This window comes from Chionomys nivalis, chromosome 2 (genome assembly GCF_950005125.1).
Source record: "Chionomys nivalis chromosome 2, mChiNiv1.1, whole genome shotgun sequence".
Taxonomy (NCBI): Eukaryota; Metazoa; Chordata; class Mammalia; order Rodentia; family Cricetidae; genus Chionomys; species Chionomys nivalis.
The window spans coordinates 81,402,664-81,420,799 of record NC_080087.1 but is presented as its reverse complement, the minus strand read 5'-3'; the positions used below and the strand labels follow the sequence as shown (position 1 = coordinate 81,420,799).

At 48.4% G+C, this 18,136-nt stretch overlaps 1 protein-coding gene across 3 annotated transcripts in view; it reads left to right on the top strand.

Moving 5' to 3' along the window:
• The window catches only part of Sptbn4 (spectrin beta, non-erythrocytic 4), an 86,818-nt gene that overhangs the window by 5,053 nt on the left and 63,629 nt on the right, over positions 1-18,136 (top strand). For 2 of the 3 annotated variants that reach the window (XM_057755964.1, XM_057755954.1), the window contains exons 3-7: positions 9,985-10,136; positions 11,199-11,372; positions 13,462-13,553; positions 14,813-14,893; positions 17,345-17,460. In XM_057755964.1, coding sequence (XP_057611947.1) covers positions 9,985-10,136; positions 11,199-11,372; positions 13,462-13,553; positions 14,813-14,893; positions 17,345-17,460 — 615 coding nt within the window. Of the gene's footprint in view, positions 1-9,984; positions 10,137-11,198; positions 11,373-13,461; positions 13,554-14,812; positions 14,894-17,344; positions 17,461-18,136 lie in introns of those variants that run through there. The other variant, XM_057755972.1, reaches the window with a different exon arrangement.

Here is an 18,136-nt window from a genome sequence, read left to right as displayed (position 1 = left end):
GGAAAATCATTTAATGTGTATGAGTATTTTTGTCTGTATGTTTGTCTGTTCACCACATGCTTTCTTGGTATCTATGGAGGTGGTGAGCTTCCACATGAATGCTGGGAATCGAAACTGGATCCTTAGCAAGAGCAACAAGTGAGCCAGATCCTCAGCCCTCATTTTCTCTTTCTGAGGCGAGGTCTTCCAGTATAACCCAGGAATTCACAGCCTTCTCCTGCCGCAGCTTCCTCAGTGGTGGAGCTGGTCCTGAAATGCCAAACAATTCTATTTTACGACTTTGTTTATATTTCTTACATTTTAAAAAAGATATTATCTGTAATTACATGCAGGTGTGTGTGCTGAATACAGGTGTGTGCATGTGAGTGCAGGTGTGTGTGTGTGTGTGTGTGTGTGTGAGTGCAGGTGCCTTCAGAGGCCAGAGGCATTGGGTCTTCTGGAGCTAGAGTCATAGGTTGCTGTGAGCCCCCTAGTGTGGGTGCTGGGAACTGAACCCTGGTCCTTGGGAGAGCAGCTGAGTGCTCTTCACTGCTGAGCCATCTCTCCAGACTCTTTAGTTACGTTTTTATTACATCTATCTATCTGTCTGTCTATCTGTTTCTCTCTCTCTCTCTCTCTCTCTCTCTCTCTCTCTCTCTCTCTCTCTCTCTCTCTCTCTCTGCCTGCATGTCTGCATGTGGGATAGCATGTGTGTAGAGGTCAGAGGAGAATTTGTGGGAGTCTGTTCTCTCCTTCCACCATGTGGGTCCAAGGGATTGAACTCAGGTTATCAGATTTGATGGCAGGCACCCTTATCTCCTGAGCATTCTTGCTGGCCCAGGACTTTGGTGAGTGTGTGTGTGTGTGTTGCTAAAATTCTTTCCCTGGGAAAAGTGTAAACAATGTGTGTTCCCTCCCCGGAGTCTCAGTGATAAGCCATGGTATGATGACACCAAAGTTCACCCTTGGGCACCAGTGGACGTGTTGTTTGCAGAGCATAGGTGAGGAGGGAGGTACAGCGGTGTGGCTGCTGGACTGGAAAGTCTTTACCCTCCAGGGAAGATGGCTCTCCCGTAGATGGGGTCCCTGCCTCGTCTTCATACTCTAGCCCCTCCCTGAGGCCGTGCACAGTTAGGGCAGTGTTGTGGTCATCGTAGGGTATGGAGCCCCTGGAGCCGCTGAATAATCAGGTGTGGTGAGTCTCTTAGGATGCTCTCTGCCCCTCCTGGGAGGAGGGAAGTCAGCAGTCACATGTTAGGCTGTGACCTTTTGTAGTCTGACCTGGCTGAACTCCCAAGGATGGTGGTTGTTTGGCTAGCAGGACAATCCTCTATGAGCCTGTTTTATTTATTTGTTTGTTTGTTTATTGAGACAGGGTTTCTCTGTGTAGCCCTGACTCTCCTGGAACTCACTATGTAGACCAGGCTGGCCTGGAACTCACAGAGATCTGCCTGCCTCTGACTCCCAAGTGCTAGAATTAAATACATTTGCTACCATGCTTGGCCTGTGTTTTAATTTTTAATATAAAAGAGTTTATGTGTGTTGGGCAGTGGTGGTGCATGCCTTTAATCCCAGCTCTCAGGAGGCTGAGGTGGGCAGATCTCTGAGTTTGAGGCCAGCCAGGTCTACACAGAGAGAGTTCTAGGACAGTCAGGACTCTACAGAGAAAGCTTGTCTTGAAAACAGCAACAACAATAAACCCAAACCAAAACAAAATAAAACAAGTTTATGTGTGTGGATAGTTTGCTTGCAGGTGTGTGTTTGTGTGCGTATGAGTGTGTGTGTGTGTAGTGTGTGTGCATGCAATACACTCAGAGACGAGCAGAGGACACTGGGTATCCTCATCTGCCATCTTCCACCTGATCCTGATGGAAACTGTCTTGCTGACCTTGGGCTTTTGATTTTCTTGGACTAGACTTGAAGACAAGAGCTCTGGTAATCCTGCCTTCTGGTCATTGTAGAGCTGGGGTTACAGGCCTGGGTGGGGTCCCTGGCTCCTTATGTGTTTTCTGGGATCCCAACTCAGGTCCCCGTGTTTGTCCAGCGAGTGCTCCTAGCCACAGAGCCATTTCTCCAACCTCTGTGTCCTGTTTTTCACCGTGTGTGTGCATGAGGTACGTGTGAAGGTGTGCTTGCTGTGGCGTGCATGGCATGAGGAGGTCAGAGGACGATTCTACGAGTCGATTCTCTCCTTCCACCTTTGCCTACCTCTCAGGGGTTGAGCTTGGATCACTAGACGTGTACAAGCCAGTGCCCTCACCTACTGAACTATCTCACTAGCCCTGTTTTCTTTTCTTTTTTATTTATTTATTTTTATTTTATTTGCACTGGTGTTTTGCCTGCATGTAAGTTTATCTGAGGGTGTCAGGCCTTGGAGTTACAGACAACTGTTAACTGCCATGTGGGTGGTAGGAAATCTCTCCAGCCCCTGCTGTTTTCTTTTCTTTTATTCTCTTTCCTTCCTTCCTTCCTTGCTTCCTTCCTTCTTTCCTTTCTTCCCTTCTTCTTCTTTTCTTTTCTATTTAGACAAGATCTCATTGTATATTCTACCTCCGCCTCCCAAGTGCTAGGAATACAGACATGTACCCACCACATGACTTTTGACAGTGTCTTGCTTTGTGGCTAAGGATGGTCTCAAACTCCCAATATTTTGCTCAGCTTCCTAACTACCAGGATCGCCAACTTTATTACTGTGCCTGGCATGCTACACTCTTTTATGTCTTTGGTTTATTCTTCAATATTATGCTTGTGAGTTTATTCATGATGTCTAAGATTCCACACTGTAGACACACCACAGTCTATCTGTCGACCTGTTGCTGGGCATTTGAGTTGCTTCAGGTTGGGACTACACATGGTGATTCTATCAGCTTTTGGCACGTTTCTGGGTGCAGCACCCGAAGCTGGGAGGGAACTTGCTGCAACCTAGAGTGTATATGTGTTTGTACTACTTTCAGGTTGCTGTGGCCAAACACTGAGTAGAGACGATTTAAGAACACCCAACTGTTTTCAGAGCTCAAGTTCATAGAGGTGGAGAAGGTGTGGTGGGGTTAGTGGCAGGAGAACATGAAGCAGGGGCTTCTTATATCTTGGTAGATCAGAAAGAGAGGAAGGAAGTGGTAAATAGGGGCTGGGTAACCTTCTATCCCATCCATAATGACCTATTTCTACAGGTCTAATCCCATGGCCCTCAAGCGAGGACCACTAACAACAACAACAGAAACAAACAAACAAAAAAAAAAAAGAAAGAAAGAAAGAAAGAAAAAAGAAAGGAAGGAAGAAAAGGAAAAAAGAGAGACACTGATTGGAGACCAGGAGTTCAAAAATTTGGTAGACATTTCAGAGTCAAGCTATACCAGGACGTATCTGATTTTAGTGAAAATGTTCAATTTTATTTTATTTCTTTTTAAAACTATTTTCCATTCCCATCAGGGCTGTGTGAAAGATAATAGCCAGGCATAGATCTACATCCCTGCACTCTCAGAATTTAGATAGAACTGGGCAGTGGTGGTGCACACCTTTCATCCCAGCACTTAGGAGGCAGAGGTAGGGGGATTCCTGAGTTCGAGGCCAGCCTGTCCTACAGAGTGTGTTCCAGGACAGCAAGGGCTACGCAGAGAAACTCTGTTTTGAAAACAAAAACAAGAATAAAAGAAAAAGAAAACTTAAAAAAGAAAAGAACTTGTATAGTGGAGGCAGGAGGGTCAGGAGTTCAAGGTCGTCTTGGTTATGTAGCTGGAGGACAGCCTGTCTCAACAACTGTGCAGACACACATATGGTGGCCAGACGTTAACATAGGTGCCTCCCTCACTCAGTCTTTTATTGTTTTTGACACAGGGTCTGCCATTGAACCTGGAGCTTGCCAGTTTGGCTAGATTAACAGCTGGCCAGCAAGGACGTAGCTCTGCTCAGCTCTACATCCCCAGTGCTGGGATTACAGCTGCACACTGAAGGACTAAGCCTTTTAACATGTGTTCTGATGCATCAAATTCAGGTCCTCGTGTGTGTGGCAGATGCATTCTGACTGAGCTACCCCCCAAGGCGGGTAGATTTCAACATGGAGGTGTAAGAACAATAGAGATGCTAGGGACAGAATAAGATACACCCAAGCATGGGTATGGGGTCAGACAGAATCATCAGACTGGTAATGTCTTATTCAAGAAATCTTTGGATGAGGTCTGGAAAAGGCAGAGGCAGGGGGGTCAGAAATTCAAGGTCATCCTTAGCTACAGAGCAAGTTCAGGGCAGTTCTCAGCTACAGGAGACCCCTTGTTAAAAATAGGACTGACAAACGGCTCAGTGGTTAAGAGCACTTTATGCTTTTGTAGAGGACCCATGTTCAATTCCTATCACTCTGTCTTATAACGGACAGTGCTCCATAACTCCAGGTCCAAGAAAGCTGGTGCCTTTTTCTGGCCTCTTCAGGCACCGGACATGCATGCAGTACACACATTCACACAGGTAAAGCATTCAGACACGTAAAATAAATAGAGGCTGGGCGGTGGTGGCGCACGCCTTTAATCCCAGCACTTGGGAGGCAGAGGCAGGCGGATCTCTGTGAGTGTGAGGCCAGCCTGGTCTACAAGAGCGAGTTCCAGGACAGGAACGAAAGTTACAGAGAAACCCTGTCTTGAAAAACCTATAAATAAATAAATAAATAAGTAAATGGAAGAGGAGACAAAACAGGACAGACCGGGTGTGCAGACGCACGCCTTCCATCACAGCCATGTGGATGCAGAGGGGGGAGATCTCTGTGAGTTCAGGACCAGCCAGGTCTACACAGTAAGGCCCTCTTTCAGGCAAGCAAACAAACACAAACAACAACAGCAAAATCCAAAACTATTTATTTTTTGATCAAGGTGTGGTAATACAGACCTGGAATCCCAGCAGTCAGAAGTTAAGGGGAGAGGATAGGAAGTTCAAAGCTTTCCTGGACAGTTCAAAGTCAGTCTTCACAACTTACTCTAATTGTTTCAAAATAAAAAGGAAAAAGAAGGCTGGGAGTGTCTGTCAGTAGTACAACCCCTGCCTAGAATCCCCCAGTGAGGGGCTGGGGTGTGGCTCAGTGGTAGAGCCCCTGCCTAGAATCCCCCAGTGAGGGGCTGGGGTGTGGCTCAGTGGTAGAGCCCCTGCCTAGAATCCCCCAGTGAGGGGCTGGGGTGTGGCTCAGTGGGAGAGCCCCTGCCTAGAATCCCCAGTGAGGGGCTGGACCTAGAGGTAGGTCACATGTTCAAAACAGGAAGGTCCTAGTTTCAATACCTAGAATGGTCAGTTCTAAATCTTTGACTGCTCCAATTTCAAGGAGATCTTTTTTCCCATTTAGATCATAAAACAAATGATGCTAATTATTTATTATTGTGTGGTATGTGGGTCAAAGTCATTGATTGTTCTCCCATATGGATATTCAGTTGATTCAGTGCCATCTATTGAAAAGGCTTTCTCTTCTCTACTTAACCTCAATGTTATTTGAACCTAGCAACCATATGTGTATAGGTTCATGAATGGGTTCAATGGGACTACCACTGAGCCACGCCCCCAGCCCCTTACTGGGGGATTCTGGGCAGGGGCTCTACCACTAAGCCACACCCCAACCTCTCACTGGGGGATTCTGGGCAGGGTTTCTACCACTGAGCAACACCCCCAGCCCCTCACTGGGGGATTCTAGGCAGGGGTTCTACCCACTGAGCAACATCCCAGTTCCTCACTGGGGGATTCTAGGCAGGGGCTCTACCACTGGGCCACACCCCATCCTCTCACTGGGGGTTTCTAGGCAGGAGCTCTACCACTGAGCCATGCCCCAGTCCCTCACTGGGGGATTCTAGGCAGGGGCTCTACCATTTACATATATATACCTCCCAGCCTGGGCATTTCCAGTTTTGATTTGTGCTTCATACTAATAGATTCTGATCAGAAATTCCCAAATCCACAACATTGTCCCTTATGAGATCACCATCCATGTGGTCTAGGATAGGTTTCCATGAATGTTCTTTGAGTATTATCTAAATAAAATTACAAAACAAAAACGATCATTTATCACAATTTTGTTCATTCAATCTTGAATTTCTACAATTTCAAGATTCTCTAGAATCTATTGAAAAAAAAAAACAACCCTCAAGTTGTTGTGGGAGGCTGCTTGTTCGTTCCCAACTGCCCAGACCACAAAATAATCACACAGAAACTATATTATTTAAATCACTGATTGACCAATCACTTAAGTATATTGCTAGCTAGCTCTTATATCTTTGGTTAACCCATTTCTCTTATTTTATATTTTACCATGAGGCTTATGGCCTATCAGCAAGGTTCCAGCTGGCAGCTCGTCTTTCTCCTCTGGTGGTGGCTACATGGTGCCTCCCAACTCTGCCTTCTTTCTCCCAGCATTCAGTTTAGTTTTCCCCTTCATCTAGCTCTACTCCACCCTATCACAGGCCAGGGCAGCTTCATTAATGTATAAAAGCAATACATATAGAGGACTTACTACACCATCAAGTCAACTCCAAATTCCTCTTTACGAATGGGAAGTTCACACCTATAATCCCAGAATTTGAGGGCTACTGATAGGAAGATTGTTACAGAGATCTGCCTGCCTTTGTCTTTGGAGTGCTGGAACTAAAGGTATGCGCCACCACCACCCGGCATTAAATTGTGACTAATATTATTTTGGGATGTAACTGTATGTGCTAAGCTGCTGTAACAAATAGAGCCAAGTGCACATGCTGGAAAGGGCTCTGAAGCTTATTACCTTCTGGATGGTCCTGAAGTGAGCAGCCTGTGCCAGGGAACCTCCAACAAGGTACTTAGTAAATTTCTTTCTATCTTGTGTTCTATGGCCTGTGGCTTTCTAGTCTCTAGGAGTTGGGGACAGAATAGGAAAGCCAAGATGCAATTTTTTTTTTTTATTTTTAGTTATAGAGACTCACTGGAAGTTAAAAAGATGGAACAGACAGAAAGTGATCAATAGCTGCATTTATAATGAGCACAGGGCACTTGGGGAGCCAGGCAAGGGGACTGCATGAACTGAAGAGCAGGCTGTGCCTCAGATGAGATCCTGTCTCAGAAAACCAAACACAGGGCTGGAGAAGTGATTCGGTGCTTAAGAGCACTGCCTGCTCGTGCAGAGGACCTGGGTTTGGTTCCTAACACCACATGTCAGCTCACAGCTGTCTGTAAGTCCAGCTCCATGGGATTCCACTCTGTCTTCTGTCTCTGCAGGCACCAGGCATGCACGTGGTACACATACGTAAGCGAAGCAGTCATATGCATAAAGTTTAAAAAATCATTTTAATGATTAAATGTGCAAATACTCAGTGTAGTTACCACATTAACCAAATAGTCCCTGTCCAATTACATCATGTTCTCACCTTGTTCGAGGCCTCACTTTCTTTGTGACCATGATCCACAATAACAAGTGGAAAATTCTAGAAATAATAATGTCATTATGGTATACATTTCTTTTTTTCGAGACAGGGTTTCTCTGTAGCTTTTTTTGGTTCCTGTCCTGGAACTAGCTCTTCTAGACCAGGCTGGCCTCGAACTCACAGAGATCCGCCTGCCTTTGCCTCCCAAGTGCTGGGATTAAAGGCGTGCGCCACTACTGCCCGGCTGGTATACATTTCTTTATACCACATCATTTACCCAGTCTACTCACTTAATTCATTCATTTATTATGTTTTGTTTGTTTGCTTGTTTTGAGAGAGGATCTTTATATGTAGACCAGGCTGTCTCTAACTCACAGAGATCCATGTGCCTCTCCCTCCTGAGTGTTGGGATTAAAGGTGTGCTCCAGCCGGGCGGTGGTGGTGCCTTTAATTCCAGCACTTGGGAGGCAGAGGCAGGCGGATCTCTGTGAGTTCGAGACCAGCCTGGTCTACAAGAGCTGGTTCCAGGACAGGCTCCAAAGCCACAGAGAAACCCTGTCTCGAAAAACAAAACAAAACAAAACAAAACAAAACAAAACAAAAGGTGTGCTCCAACATGCCTGGCTGCCATTTTTTTTCTGAGTGGTGGGGTAAGGTTGAGCCATCGTCTTACACAGTCAAGTCTGGCCTTGGGGTTCCTCTTCTGTGTCCCACATTCTGGGATTACAGGTACAAGTCATTAAGCCAGCCTGTAAAGTCACACTTTAAAACCTTTTAGTTTCAATTTAGGCATGGTCATCTGTAGCAGGTCTCTCTTTGGGTCATCATCTCCCGTATAATGACAAGGAGAATTTTATTACTTATGAAAGCTTGGCTTTATCTTAGGCTGGTTCCCAACAAAGCTCTTAAAACTTAAGTTAATTTGTTTATGTTAATCTACTTTATGCCATGTGGCTCGTTACCTCTCCTCTGTACCATATGTCTGACTTCCTTTGCATCTGGTTGGTGAATCTCCAGCCTCAGATTCTTTCCCAGAATTCCTATATCTACCGGGAAGTCCCGCCTATCCTCTCCTGCCTAGCTATTGGCAAATCTGCTCTTTATTAAACCAATCAAAAGGTCTTAGGCAGGTAAGGTAAAACAGAGACACATCTTTACACAGTATATGAAAAGATTATCCCAACAGTGGTCCATGCTGGGGATCCTGAGAGAGACCAGGCGGGTAATGGTGAGTTCAAGACCCACCTATGCTATAAAGTAAGAACCTGTGTAAACAAATGAATAAAGAAGTAAATATAAAACATTTGAAGTATATCTCACAGTACAAGATGCTACATAAAGAGAAACAAAAACATCCCAGCTTAGTGTTCATGCTTGTCATCCCTGAATTTGGGAGGCAGGAGGACTGAGAGTTTAAGACCAGTCTCAATGCACTTTCAAAGCCAGCATGGATCACATGAGAGAAAAAAGTGGGAAAGAAAGAAAAGTGGGCTCAGTGGAGTGGCCAGGGTTTTTCGTATAAGCCTGAGTTCGGTTCCTGCGATTCCAACCCCACAGGTAGAGGGAAAGGACTGACCCGCACAGGTTGTCTTCTGACCTCTCCATGCGCAGACTGTGGCACAGGCATGTTCCGGCACCCATGGTTTCCTTTCCTCCCGAAAAAGGAAGAAAGGAAGAGGAAGGGATGGAGGGAGGTGGGATAAGGAAAAGGGTGGGGAAACGCCTAGAGGGTGATGGTGCTACCAAGCCAGACGACCCGATTTTCAGCCCCAGACCCATATGGTAAAAGGAGAGAACTGAGTCCCACAAGTCACATGAACACACACACACACATACACACACATCACACATGACCGGATCCTTAAAGATTTCCCTATTCACCAGAAAAGCAGAAAGTAGACTTTCTCTCCCTGCTCTTCCAGGGACTTGGAGCTGTGTGTGCTGATATTGTCATGATGGAGAGGAGGCTTTGGACATTTCCATCTTCAGGGGCTGCACAGTCTCCCCTGCGCCTCCTCTCCCTCCCACAGCTGTCAGGTGCCACTGTGGCCAGGCAAGCACTCTACCCCTGAACTAAGTCTCCAACCGCTGCCATCTTGTTTTTAACCCCAGTCAGCTTCCCAGTACGTCTCCTTTTCCCAGCTCTCAGTTTCTGCCTTCTCATCCTCGCTCTCCTGGGTCTCTTCCCCAGTCTTCTTGAGCTTCCGACTGTCCTTCTTGCCCTCTCTGATGAACTTTCCATATAGCAGCCAGTGAAAACCCTAAGACGCAGCTCCCTTCTTGACCCTCCTCACCCTTAACCCCATCCCGGCTCTCCAGTGTCCACATGTGCCTCGGTTCCCTTTACTACTCAGGGTTCTGTGCCACTATGATGCCAGTAGAATGGCCACTCCTATATTGGGTGGATGGATGAAGTCAGCCAGGGTAGCGAGCCAGGACGGTTTCCCGTGGGGATGGTATCTTAGGAAACACGTAAAGAACAAGTGTGTTGTCACTGGGCACGCAGTAGCAAGACGTGGGAGGCACGCAGGCAGGAGGAGGTGCCAGGGTCCGCTCTTGGGCCAGTAGAAGATTGGAGGGTGGTGGAAAGGACGCTAGACACAGATGAGCGAGTCCTAGCAAGGCTGAACTCAGTATTTGTTTCTTTCAGATGAGCGAGAGGCTGTGCAGAAGAAAACCTTCACCAAGTGGGTGAATTCGCACCTCGCCCGCGTCGGCTGCCACATCGGGGACCTCTATGCAGACCTTCGGGATGGGTTTGTGCTTACTCGGCTCCTGGAAGTGCTGTCCGGGGAGCAGCTGGTGAGGAAGGCCTCGAGGGCTGGGGGAATAAGGGCTGGATTCTAATTAGGGCCCTGGCTGAGGTACAGTTAGGGTCCAAAAGGGCATGGTGGGCAAGCGGTCCCTTATTCAGATAGGTAAGGGCAAGGGGCAGTTGAAGAGGCGGCTCTTTTAGAGTGGGTAGAGCCCCATGGAGAGGCGGGGCTTTCTGAAGGAGGTGGGACTCTTAGGAGGGTGGGGTGATGCTGGGGTTGTTTCCATTGCAGGGGGCGAGGCTCCAGAGAGAGGAGATGCTCTGTAGGGCAGGTAGAGCCTGGTTGGAGAGGTGAGGCTCCAGGGAGGGGTGGAGTTGGCAGTGAAGAGAAGAGCTTAGAAGGGACAGCCAGGTTAGGAGGTGGCAAGGGGCATGTCTGTAAAACAGAAAAAACTTGGAAGCCCGGGTCAGTTGAGGGAGGCGGGAGATTGCAGTTTCCGGCAGTCTAGGATGGTAGGGTGAGACCAAGGTCACGGTATGGGGACAAAGGCAGTATTGTGTGAATGTCTTGATGTATGGGCTAGGGCTGTGTTTTGGGGTCTGATGGGCCGCATCTCAGTGTGATTATGATGGGGCGGCGTGTACACCGAAGGCCTAAAGCTCAGGACTCTCAGGGAGTTTTGTGGGGCGCTGCTATGTAGGAACAAAGCCCCATGACAGGAACTGAACTACTGACAAGAAAGAGGAGGGGTCCTATGGGATGACACCAAAGGAAGGGGTACGGCTTCAGGATGAGAGTGTAGCCAGGTGAATCACGAAGGGACGTTCACTTGAAAAACAAGCGGTGAAAACAAAAAATAAAAAACAAACAAATAGCAACAACAAGGTCTTGTGGAGAGAGGGGAGTGTGAGATTGCGTCTTACCCTGCAGCCGGGGCCAGCGTGGAACTCTGTAGCCTAGGTTGGCCTTGAACCTCCAGTGGTCGGTGGAAAGTCTTTTGAGTTTTGCACGAGATTGAAGGGGCGTGGCCTTGGCGATGAGAGAGGCAGAGCCGAGGGCTCCTTGCTCTTGGCCAGGTCCTCATCACTCAATGCCCCTGCCGCCCTAGCCAAGGCCCACTCGCGGTCGCATGCGGATCCACTCGCTGGAGAACGTGGATAAGGCCCTGCAGTTCCTGAAAGAGCAGCGTGTGCACCTGGAGAATGTGGGGTCACATGACATCGTGGATGGGAACCACCGGCTGACACTGGGGCTGGTCTGGACCATCATCCTGCGCTTCCAGGTGATCCCCCATGATTTCCTCTCCCACCCCCAGCCTGCTGCCCACCGCAGGGCCTTAGGAGAGCACCCCACCCACTCACTCCTTCCTCCCCCAAATTTTCCTCCCATCTTCCAGGAACTCTGTAACCAGGTGGTGGTAATGAAAATAATAATAAAAATTGTGATTGCCCTTACTGCTGTAACCATATCTACACTGTTTGTACTTCCGCACTCTATTCTAAATGTTGACGTTTAATACACACAGAACCTTAAATTAGGTAACATTAATTAGCTCACTTTACCAGTGAGGAAACTGGTGTTTGTTTTTGTTTTTTTGAAACAGGGTTTCTCTGTTGCTCTGGAACCTGTCCTAGAACTTGCTCTGTAGACCAGGCTGGCCTCAAACTCACAGAGATCTGCCTGCTTCTGCCTCCCTAGTGCTGCGATGGATTAAAGGTGTGCACCACTACCACCTGGTTGGTGGGTTTTTATGTGTGTGTGAGAGGGGCATGGAGGCCAAGGACAATTTTCAGGACTCAGTACTGTCCACTGCACCATATGGGTCTTGGGGAGAGAACTCTTGGGTTGTCAGGGTTAACAGCAGGTGCCTCTACCCAATGCACTGTCTCAGCAGCCAAATTATTATTATTATCATCATTATCATTATTATTATTTATTATATTATTATTATTTTGGAGTTTTGAGACAGGCTTCCGCTTGTAGCTGAGGCTGGCCTCAGATTCTCGGTGATCCTTGTGACCTCAGTCTCCAGAGAGCTGGGGTCTCAGGCATTCACGTCTACACCCAGCATGATGGATTTAATATTCTGAGTTACACGGAGCTGGATGTTGGAGCTGCGGCTCAGATCAGGCGATCTTGCTCCACTAAGGAAATGAAGAGCCAGACTCAGCTTTTATGGAACTCACACTGTGATAAGAAAGACAGGCAATAAACAAACGTATAGATAGCAGGCATGTAGGCAGAAAGGAATATCTCTAGGCGGAGGAATTACTCCCCTCCTACCCCAGATAATCTGCTTAGAGGTCGGAGTTGGGAGGGCGGGGCTGAAGAGGGGAATTGTTTCTAAAGCTTTACAGAAAGAACAGCAATGCCGTGCAGGGAAGCAGAGCGTTTTAAAGCAGCTCAGGGCTGTGATATATCACGTGAGTGTTGCTGAGATCTTAGACATGGTGGCCATAAAGTGGCTGAGATGCTGACAGCTGGATTCCAGACAAATACAAAGGGTGCGCTGGGCACAGGCACAGTTGGTGAGAAAGCCCCTGCCTTCAACCCCAGAAGAGAGGGAGGCAGAGATGCAAAAGGCATTGAGGTGGGACTAGCTTTGACTGCTGGAAATAGTGAAGAACACTGGGGTTAACGACCGGGATAGCAAGTTCAAGGACTCTGTGGAAAAAAAAGTAAAATAGAAAACTGGGATATAGTTTAGTGATAAAGCCCCTGCCTAGAATTCCCAGTGAAGGGATGGGGTGTGGCTCAGTGGTAGAGCCCCTGCCTAGAATCCCCCAGTGAGGGGTCAGGGTGTGGTTCGGTGGTAGAGCCCCTGCCTAGAATCCCCCAGTGAGGGGCTGGGAGTGTAGTTCAATGGTAGAGCCCCTGCCTAGAATCCTCCAGTGAAGGGTTGGGGATGTGGCTCAATGGAAGAGCTCCTGCCTAGAATCCTCAGGGAGGATCTGGGAGCATTGCTTAGTGGGAAAGACCTTGCCTATAATTCCCTATTGAGAATCTAGGGGCATGACTCAGTGGTAGAGTGCTTGCTTAGCACATGGAAGGCCTGTGATATGACCTGGGAGTTCCCAATATCACTTCTTGTACCACATGGGAAGCTGACTGTGCAGGGGAATTAACGTGAAGTCCACCACACTGGCCTAGTCAGGAGAGGATAGTGGCTGGAATCACAGAAGTTACCCACACGCTGTTTGGAGGCTTCAGGAAATTATGACCTGAACTGATCTCTTCCTCCCCAGCTTATGGATGCACCAGCCCACTGCCAAATCATCCTCACAGTCCTGAATTCTGCCAGCTTCCCCTGGCACCACCAACCTTCCAAAGCATGAGGGGTAAGGCCTGAAATCGTGTTTGTCTGTTCACAGATCCAAGTCATCAGAATCGAGACAGAAGACAACAGAGAGACTCGCTCAGCCAAGGACGCTCTGCTCTTGTGGTGCCAGATGAAAACGGCTGGGTGAGCACCCCCTTCTCACAGCCAGGTGTGCATGCAACCTTTGGGGTTCCTTCCAGGACAACAGCTTAGGGAGGAGCACATGTCCTTCGCCAAAATTTTTGTCCCAAACTGGTAAATTAAACATGTCTCTGACCTTGGCAAACAAGCTTTCTAAGAAGCCACATTGAAGAGCAAACCAGGAGAGGCCTTAGGAAGTGGCGGAGAAGCCAGAGTCGAGCTCAGCTCAGAGACTGCCTGCGTTAGAGTGCCAAGAGCCTGAGTTTGATCCCAGGTCTGCCAAAAAAGAAAATCCAAACTCCCCAAACAGCAATGCTGACAGAGGTGGCTGTCCTGCCTGCTCCTGCCCCTCTACTCCCACTTCCTCCCAATCTTTCCACTCAGGCACCTATGTGCACCCCCAGCCTATGTCCAAGTTCTGGGCACCTTGCTCCTGTCAGCTGTTACCCGTCCATGTAGGACAGTGGAATTCAAGGCCGTTCTGCGTGATTGAGATGGTGGCACAGGCTGCAGGCTGCAGTGTGGTCTCTTTAGACCCCCAGCTTTGTGGTCTGTGAGGATCTTGGCACATACTCCTGTGCCCCATGGAGAGCAGGGGTCGGGGAGTGGGAGGAACAGATGGGAGGGAGGTGGGCTTTGTGTGCCTTATCCTTCTGGACCGTGTCATGTAAAGCCATCTGTTTCTCCTGTCTGTCTTTACCTCAGTCTGCTTTTCCTTGTATCTCACTCATCCTCCGCTTGTTCCTTTTCCTTCCACTCTCTTGCCTTCCTGTCTCTCTCCCCGCCATTGTCTCCCTGCCTCTGCCTCTGTCTCATTCTCCATCTCTCTTTCCTCATTACCTCCCATTTTTTCTCATTTGCTTTCTTTCTTCATGTCCCTGAGTCTCTTCTTCTATATTTACTAATTATCCTATCTGTCCATCCATCATGCATCCATCTACCCACCTACCCACCCACCCATCCACCCACCCACCCATCAATCCATCCATCCACCCACCCATCCATCCATTCATCTACACATCCAACCATCCATTCATCAATCCATTCATCCATCCACCCATCCATCCATTCATCCATCCATTCATCCATCCATAAACCCATCCATCCATCCATCCATCCATCCATCCATCCATCCATCCATCCACCCATCCACCCATCTCTTGGTCTCTCTATACCCACCGAATACCCACCTCTCTCTTTGTCCCTCCTATTCTTCCCTCTTGATTCATCTCTGCCTCTGTCTTTCCCTTCCCTACACCCAGTTACCCTGAGGTAAACATCCAGAATTTCACCACCAGCTGGAGAGATGGCCTGGCCTTCAATGCCCTCATTCACCGTCACAGGTACCACCCTGCCCTGTCTCCTACCCCCACATCCTCAAGGCCACACACCTGTACACATGCATAGATACACACATATGTATGACACAGAAAACCTACCTCTTCACCTTTACCCCTTCAGTTTTTCACAGAACTACACAGACCCTTGTCCAGGTCACAAATGCAGACACATGTGCACTTTGCACAGATGAGTGTCCATACAAAATTACCTATGCACATATACGCCCAAAGATGGGCACTCAATCCCGGTTGTCTCCATTTGCTTTTTTTTTTTTGGTTTTTCGAGACAGGGTTTCTCTGTGGTTTTGGAGTCTGTCCTGGAACTAGCTCTTGTAGACCAGGCTGGTCTCGAACTCACAGAGATCCGCCTGCCTCTGCCTCCCAAGTGCTGGGATTAAAGGCGTGCGCCACCACCGCCCGGCACTCCATTTGCTTTCTATTGCTGGGATGAGACTAAAATCAGTTTAAGAAGGAAAGGGTTGTTTCATCTTACAACTCTCAGTTCACACTCCATCACTGTGAGAAATCAAGGGCAGAAACACACGGCAGGAGCCTGGCAGCAGGAACCGAAGCAGAACTCTGATTACTGGCTTGTTCCTCAAGGCCTGCTCAGCTTATTTTCTTATACAGCTGAGGAGCAGTTGCTCGGGGATGGCACTGCTCACAGTGGGCTGGGCCTTCCCACGCCAATCTTTAAGCAAGAAAACAAGGTCAGTCTGATGGTTGTATTTTTCTCAACTGAGGTGGCCTCTTCCAGACGGCTCTAGCTGGTGTCAAGCTGATAAAACACTAGTTGGCAGATGAGCGGACACCTAGAACGCCTTGTATTTACCAGTGAGGGACTGGAAGTGTGACTCGGCGGTAGACAAGCACAGCCAGGATGGGGTACCCTCTCCTGCTGCACTGTCCACTCTGGAGCATACATCGTGCCTCTACATCCCCCCAGAGCCCTGCTTCCTGGGTTCCTTCACTCATACACTTGTACCCAAGGGTCTAGCACTAAACAGGCTCAGGTTTGAGTGTCCAGAGAAACGACACCCACACTGTAAATTTCCAAACAACAGACTGGGGAAGCTTCCAGCATAGAGTCTGGAAGGAATTTGCTCAGGTGCGGCAGAAACCAGTACCTGGTTTCTTCTAGCGCATGTATGTGCTCCCTCACAGTCCCCATTCTCACACTTACGTGGGGAGGTCCGGACACCTTCCCCACAAGGAAACTCACACACTGTGACTGGATCGTGTTTACCAGCAGGTGATGCTTACAAAATGCCTTTTATGTCCCCAGTACCATCCCGTTGCTCTGTATGAGTCCTTTTAATATTGGCCGACCCCAGCAGGCCTTTGCTATTATTATCCCCATTCACAGTTTAGGGAGTCTACAGAGAAATGGGGCACAGCCAGTGGGCTGGTTCCTGACCTCACACTTCTGGTCATGACAGGAAGCTATATATACCACACCCAGTTAGATACGCTTGCAGGCTACCCATATACATATCCTTGTTACATAAGGATAAATGAATATATGTTATATGCATAAATATACATATCCAAGAAGACATATCGCATCACCCCAAAACTACATTACTGGTGTATAAAATAGTCCAAAAGACCCAGCAGTGGTGGCACACGCCTTTTATCCCAGCACTTAGGAGGCACAGGCAGGTGAATCACTGTGAGTTCAAGCCATAACAAGTTCCAGGAAAACCAGAGTTACATAGAGAGACCCTATCTCAAAAATTCAAATAAATAAACAGGTATATAATAAATATGCCAGCAGGTCCCTTGACACCAAGTCTCATGGCCTGAGTTTGATTTTCAGAACCATGTGGTGGAAGGAGAGTTGACAGATGTAGGTTAAGAAATAAGGTAAATACACTCAGGTAGAGCTGTGTGCAACACGCACACACACATGCACACACGTGCACACACGTGCACACATGCACACAAGTGCGCGCACACACGCACACACATGCACACACACGCGCACACACACACACAGACTGACAATGATAAAACACTGCATATTAATGCTCCTGAGTACACATGACCATGAGTACATGTGCTCTGACCACTGTGTAATGCCGTGTACAAATATAGTCACGTCGGCATGTGGGCACCATATGTGCACATGCTCCCATGTGGCACACACAGGGCTGTATAGATTCATATTGCAGATGATCCCATAGGCTTACACAGGACGGCATCTGTGGACTCATTGCTCCAAGCTTATATGGACAGAGCCGCTGGTTTGTGCACACAGCCTGAATACATGAATACATGTTCACACACGCTCTAACAAACAGTGCATGCCTGGCCCCACAGCACACACACCTTTCCTCTTTGGTTGGTTGTGCCCCTCACCTGGGTGGGGCTCAGGTAAGGATGTCTTTTTACCTGCTTGCCCACTGGCCCTGGAGCCTGCCTGCTGCCCGCCTGCTCTGTGCCCCCGCCCAGGCCTGATCTTGTGGACTTCAGCAAACTCACCAAGTCCAACGCCAACTACAACCTGCAGAGAGCTTTCCGCACAGCCGAGCAGCACCTGGGGCTAGCACGTCTGCTGGACCCCGAAGGTGAGCCCCATCTGGTCCTGTCTCTGAATCCCTCCCAACTCCACTGTGAAGATAAGTGCATCTCACGCAGTACCACACCAGAGCCCACGGTCATTTCAAACACACCTCACTGCTCAAGCTTTCCTTGTCTCCATCCATACCTTCCCGGGCCATAGCCTCTCTCCATCCTCACTACACCCCCATCTCATCCCAATAGAACCCCTCCTCTCCTCACCTTTGATTCATCCCCAACCCCCATTTTCTCTCCAGTCCCAGCTTTAAAGCCAACACCCTCTCTAGTCAACAGTGTCTTCAGTCCCAACCATGGTATCGCCTCTAACTTCATTCCTTTCTCTGATGTTTAGTACAAGACATTGAACGTGGTACCTGATATTAGTTAGGATCATAGGTGGATCCTAGAGCAGATGCTCAACTAATGAGAAACACCACCCAGCCCCTCACTGGGGGATTCTAGGCAGGGGCTCTACCACTGAGCCACACCCCCAGCCCTCACTGGGGGATTCTAGGCAGGGGCTTCACCACTGAGTCACCTCTCAGTTTTTATTTGCTTTTTACCACACAGAGTCCTTGAGGTGGCCATCCTCTTGCCTCAGCCATCCAAGTGCCTGCCCTTCCTTTTGCTTTTACCTTTACTCCTCTTCCTGTCCCCATCCTCATGTCTGATCTCATTTCTATC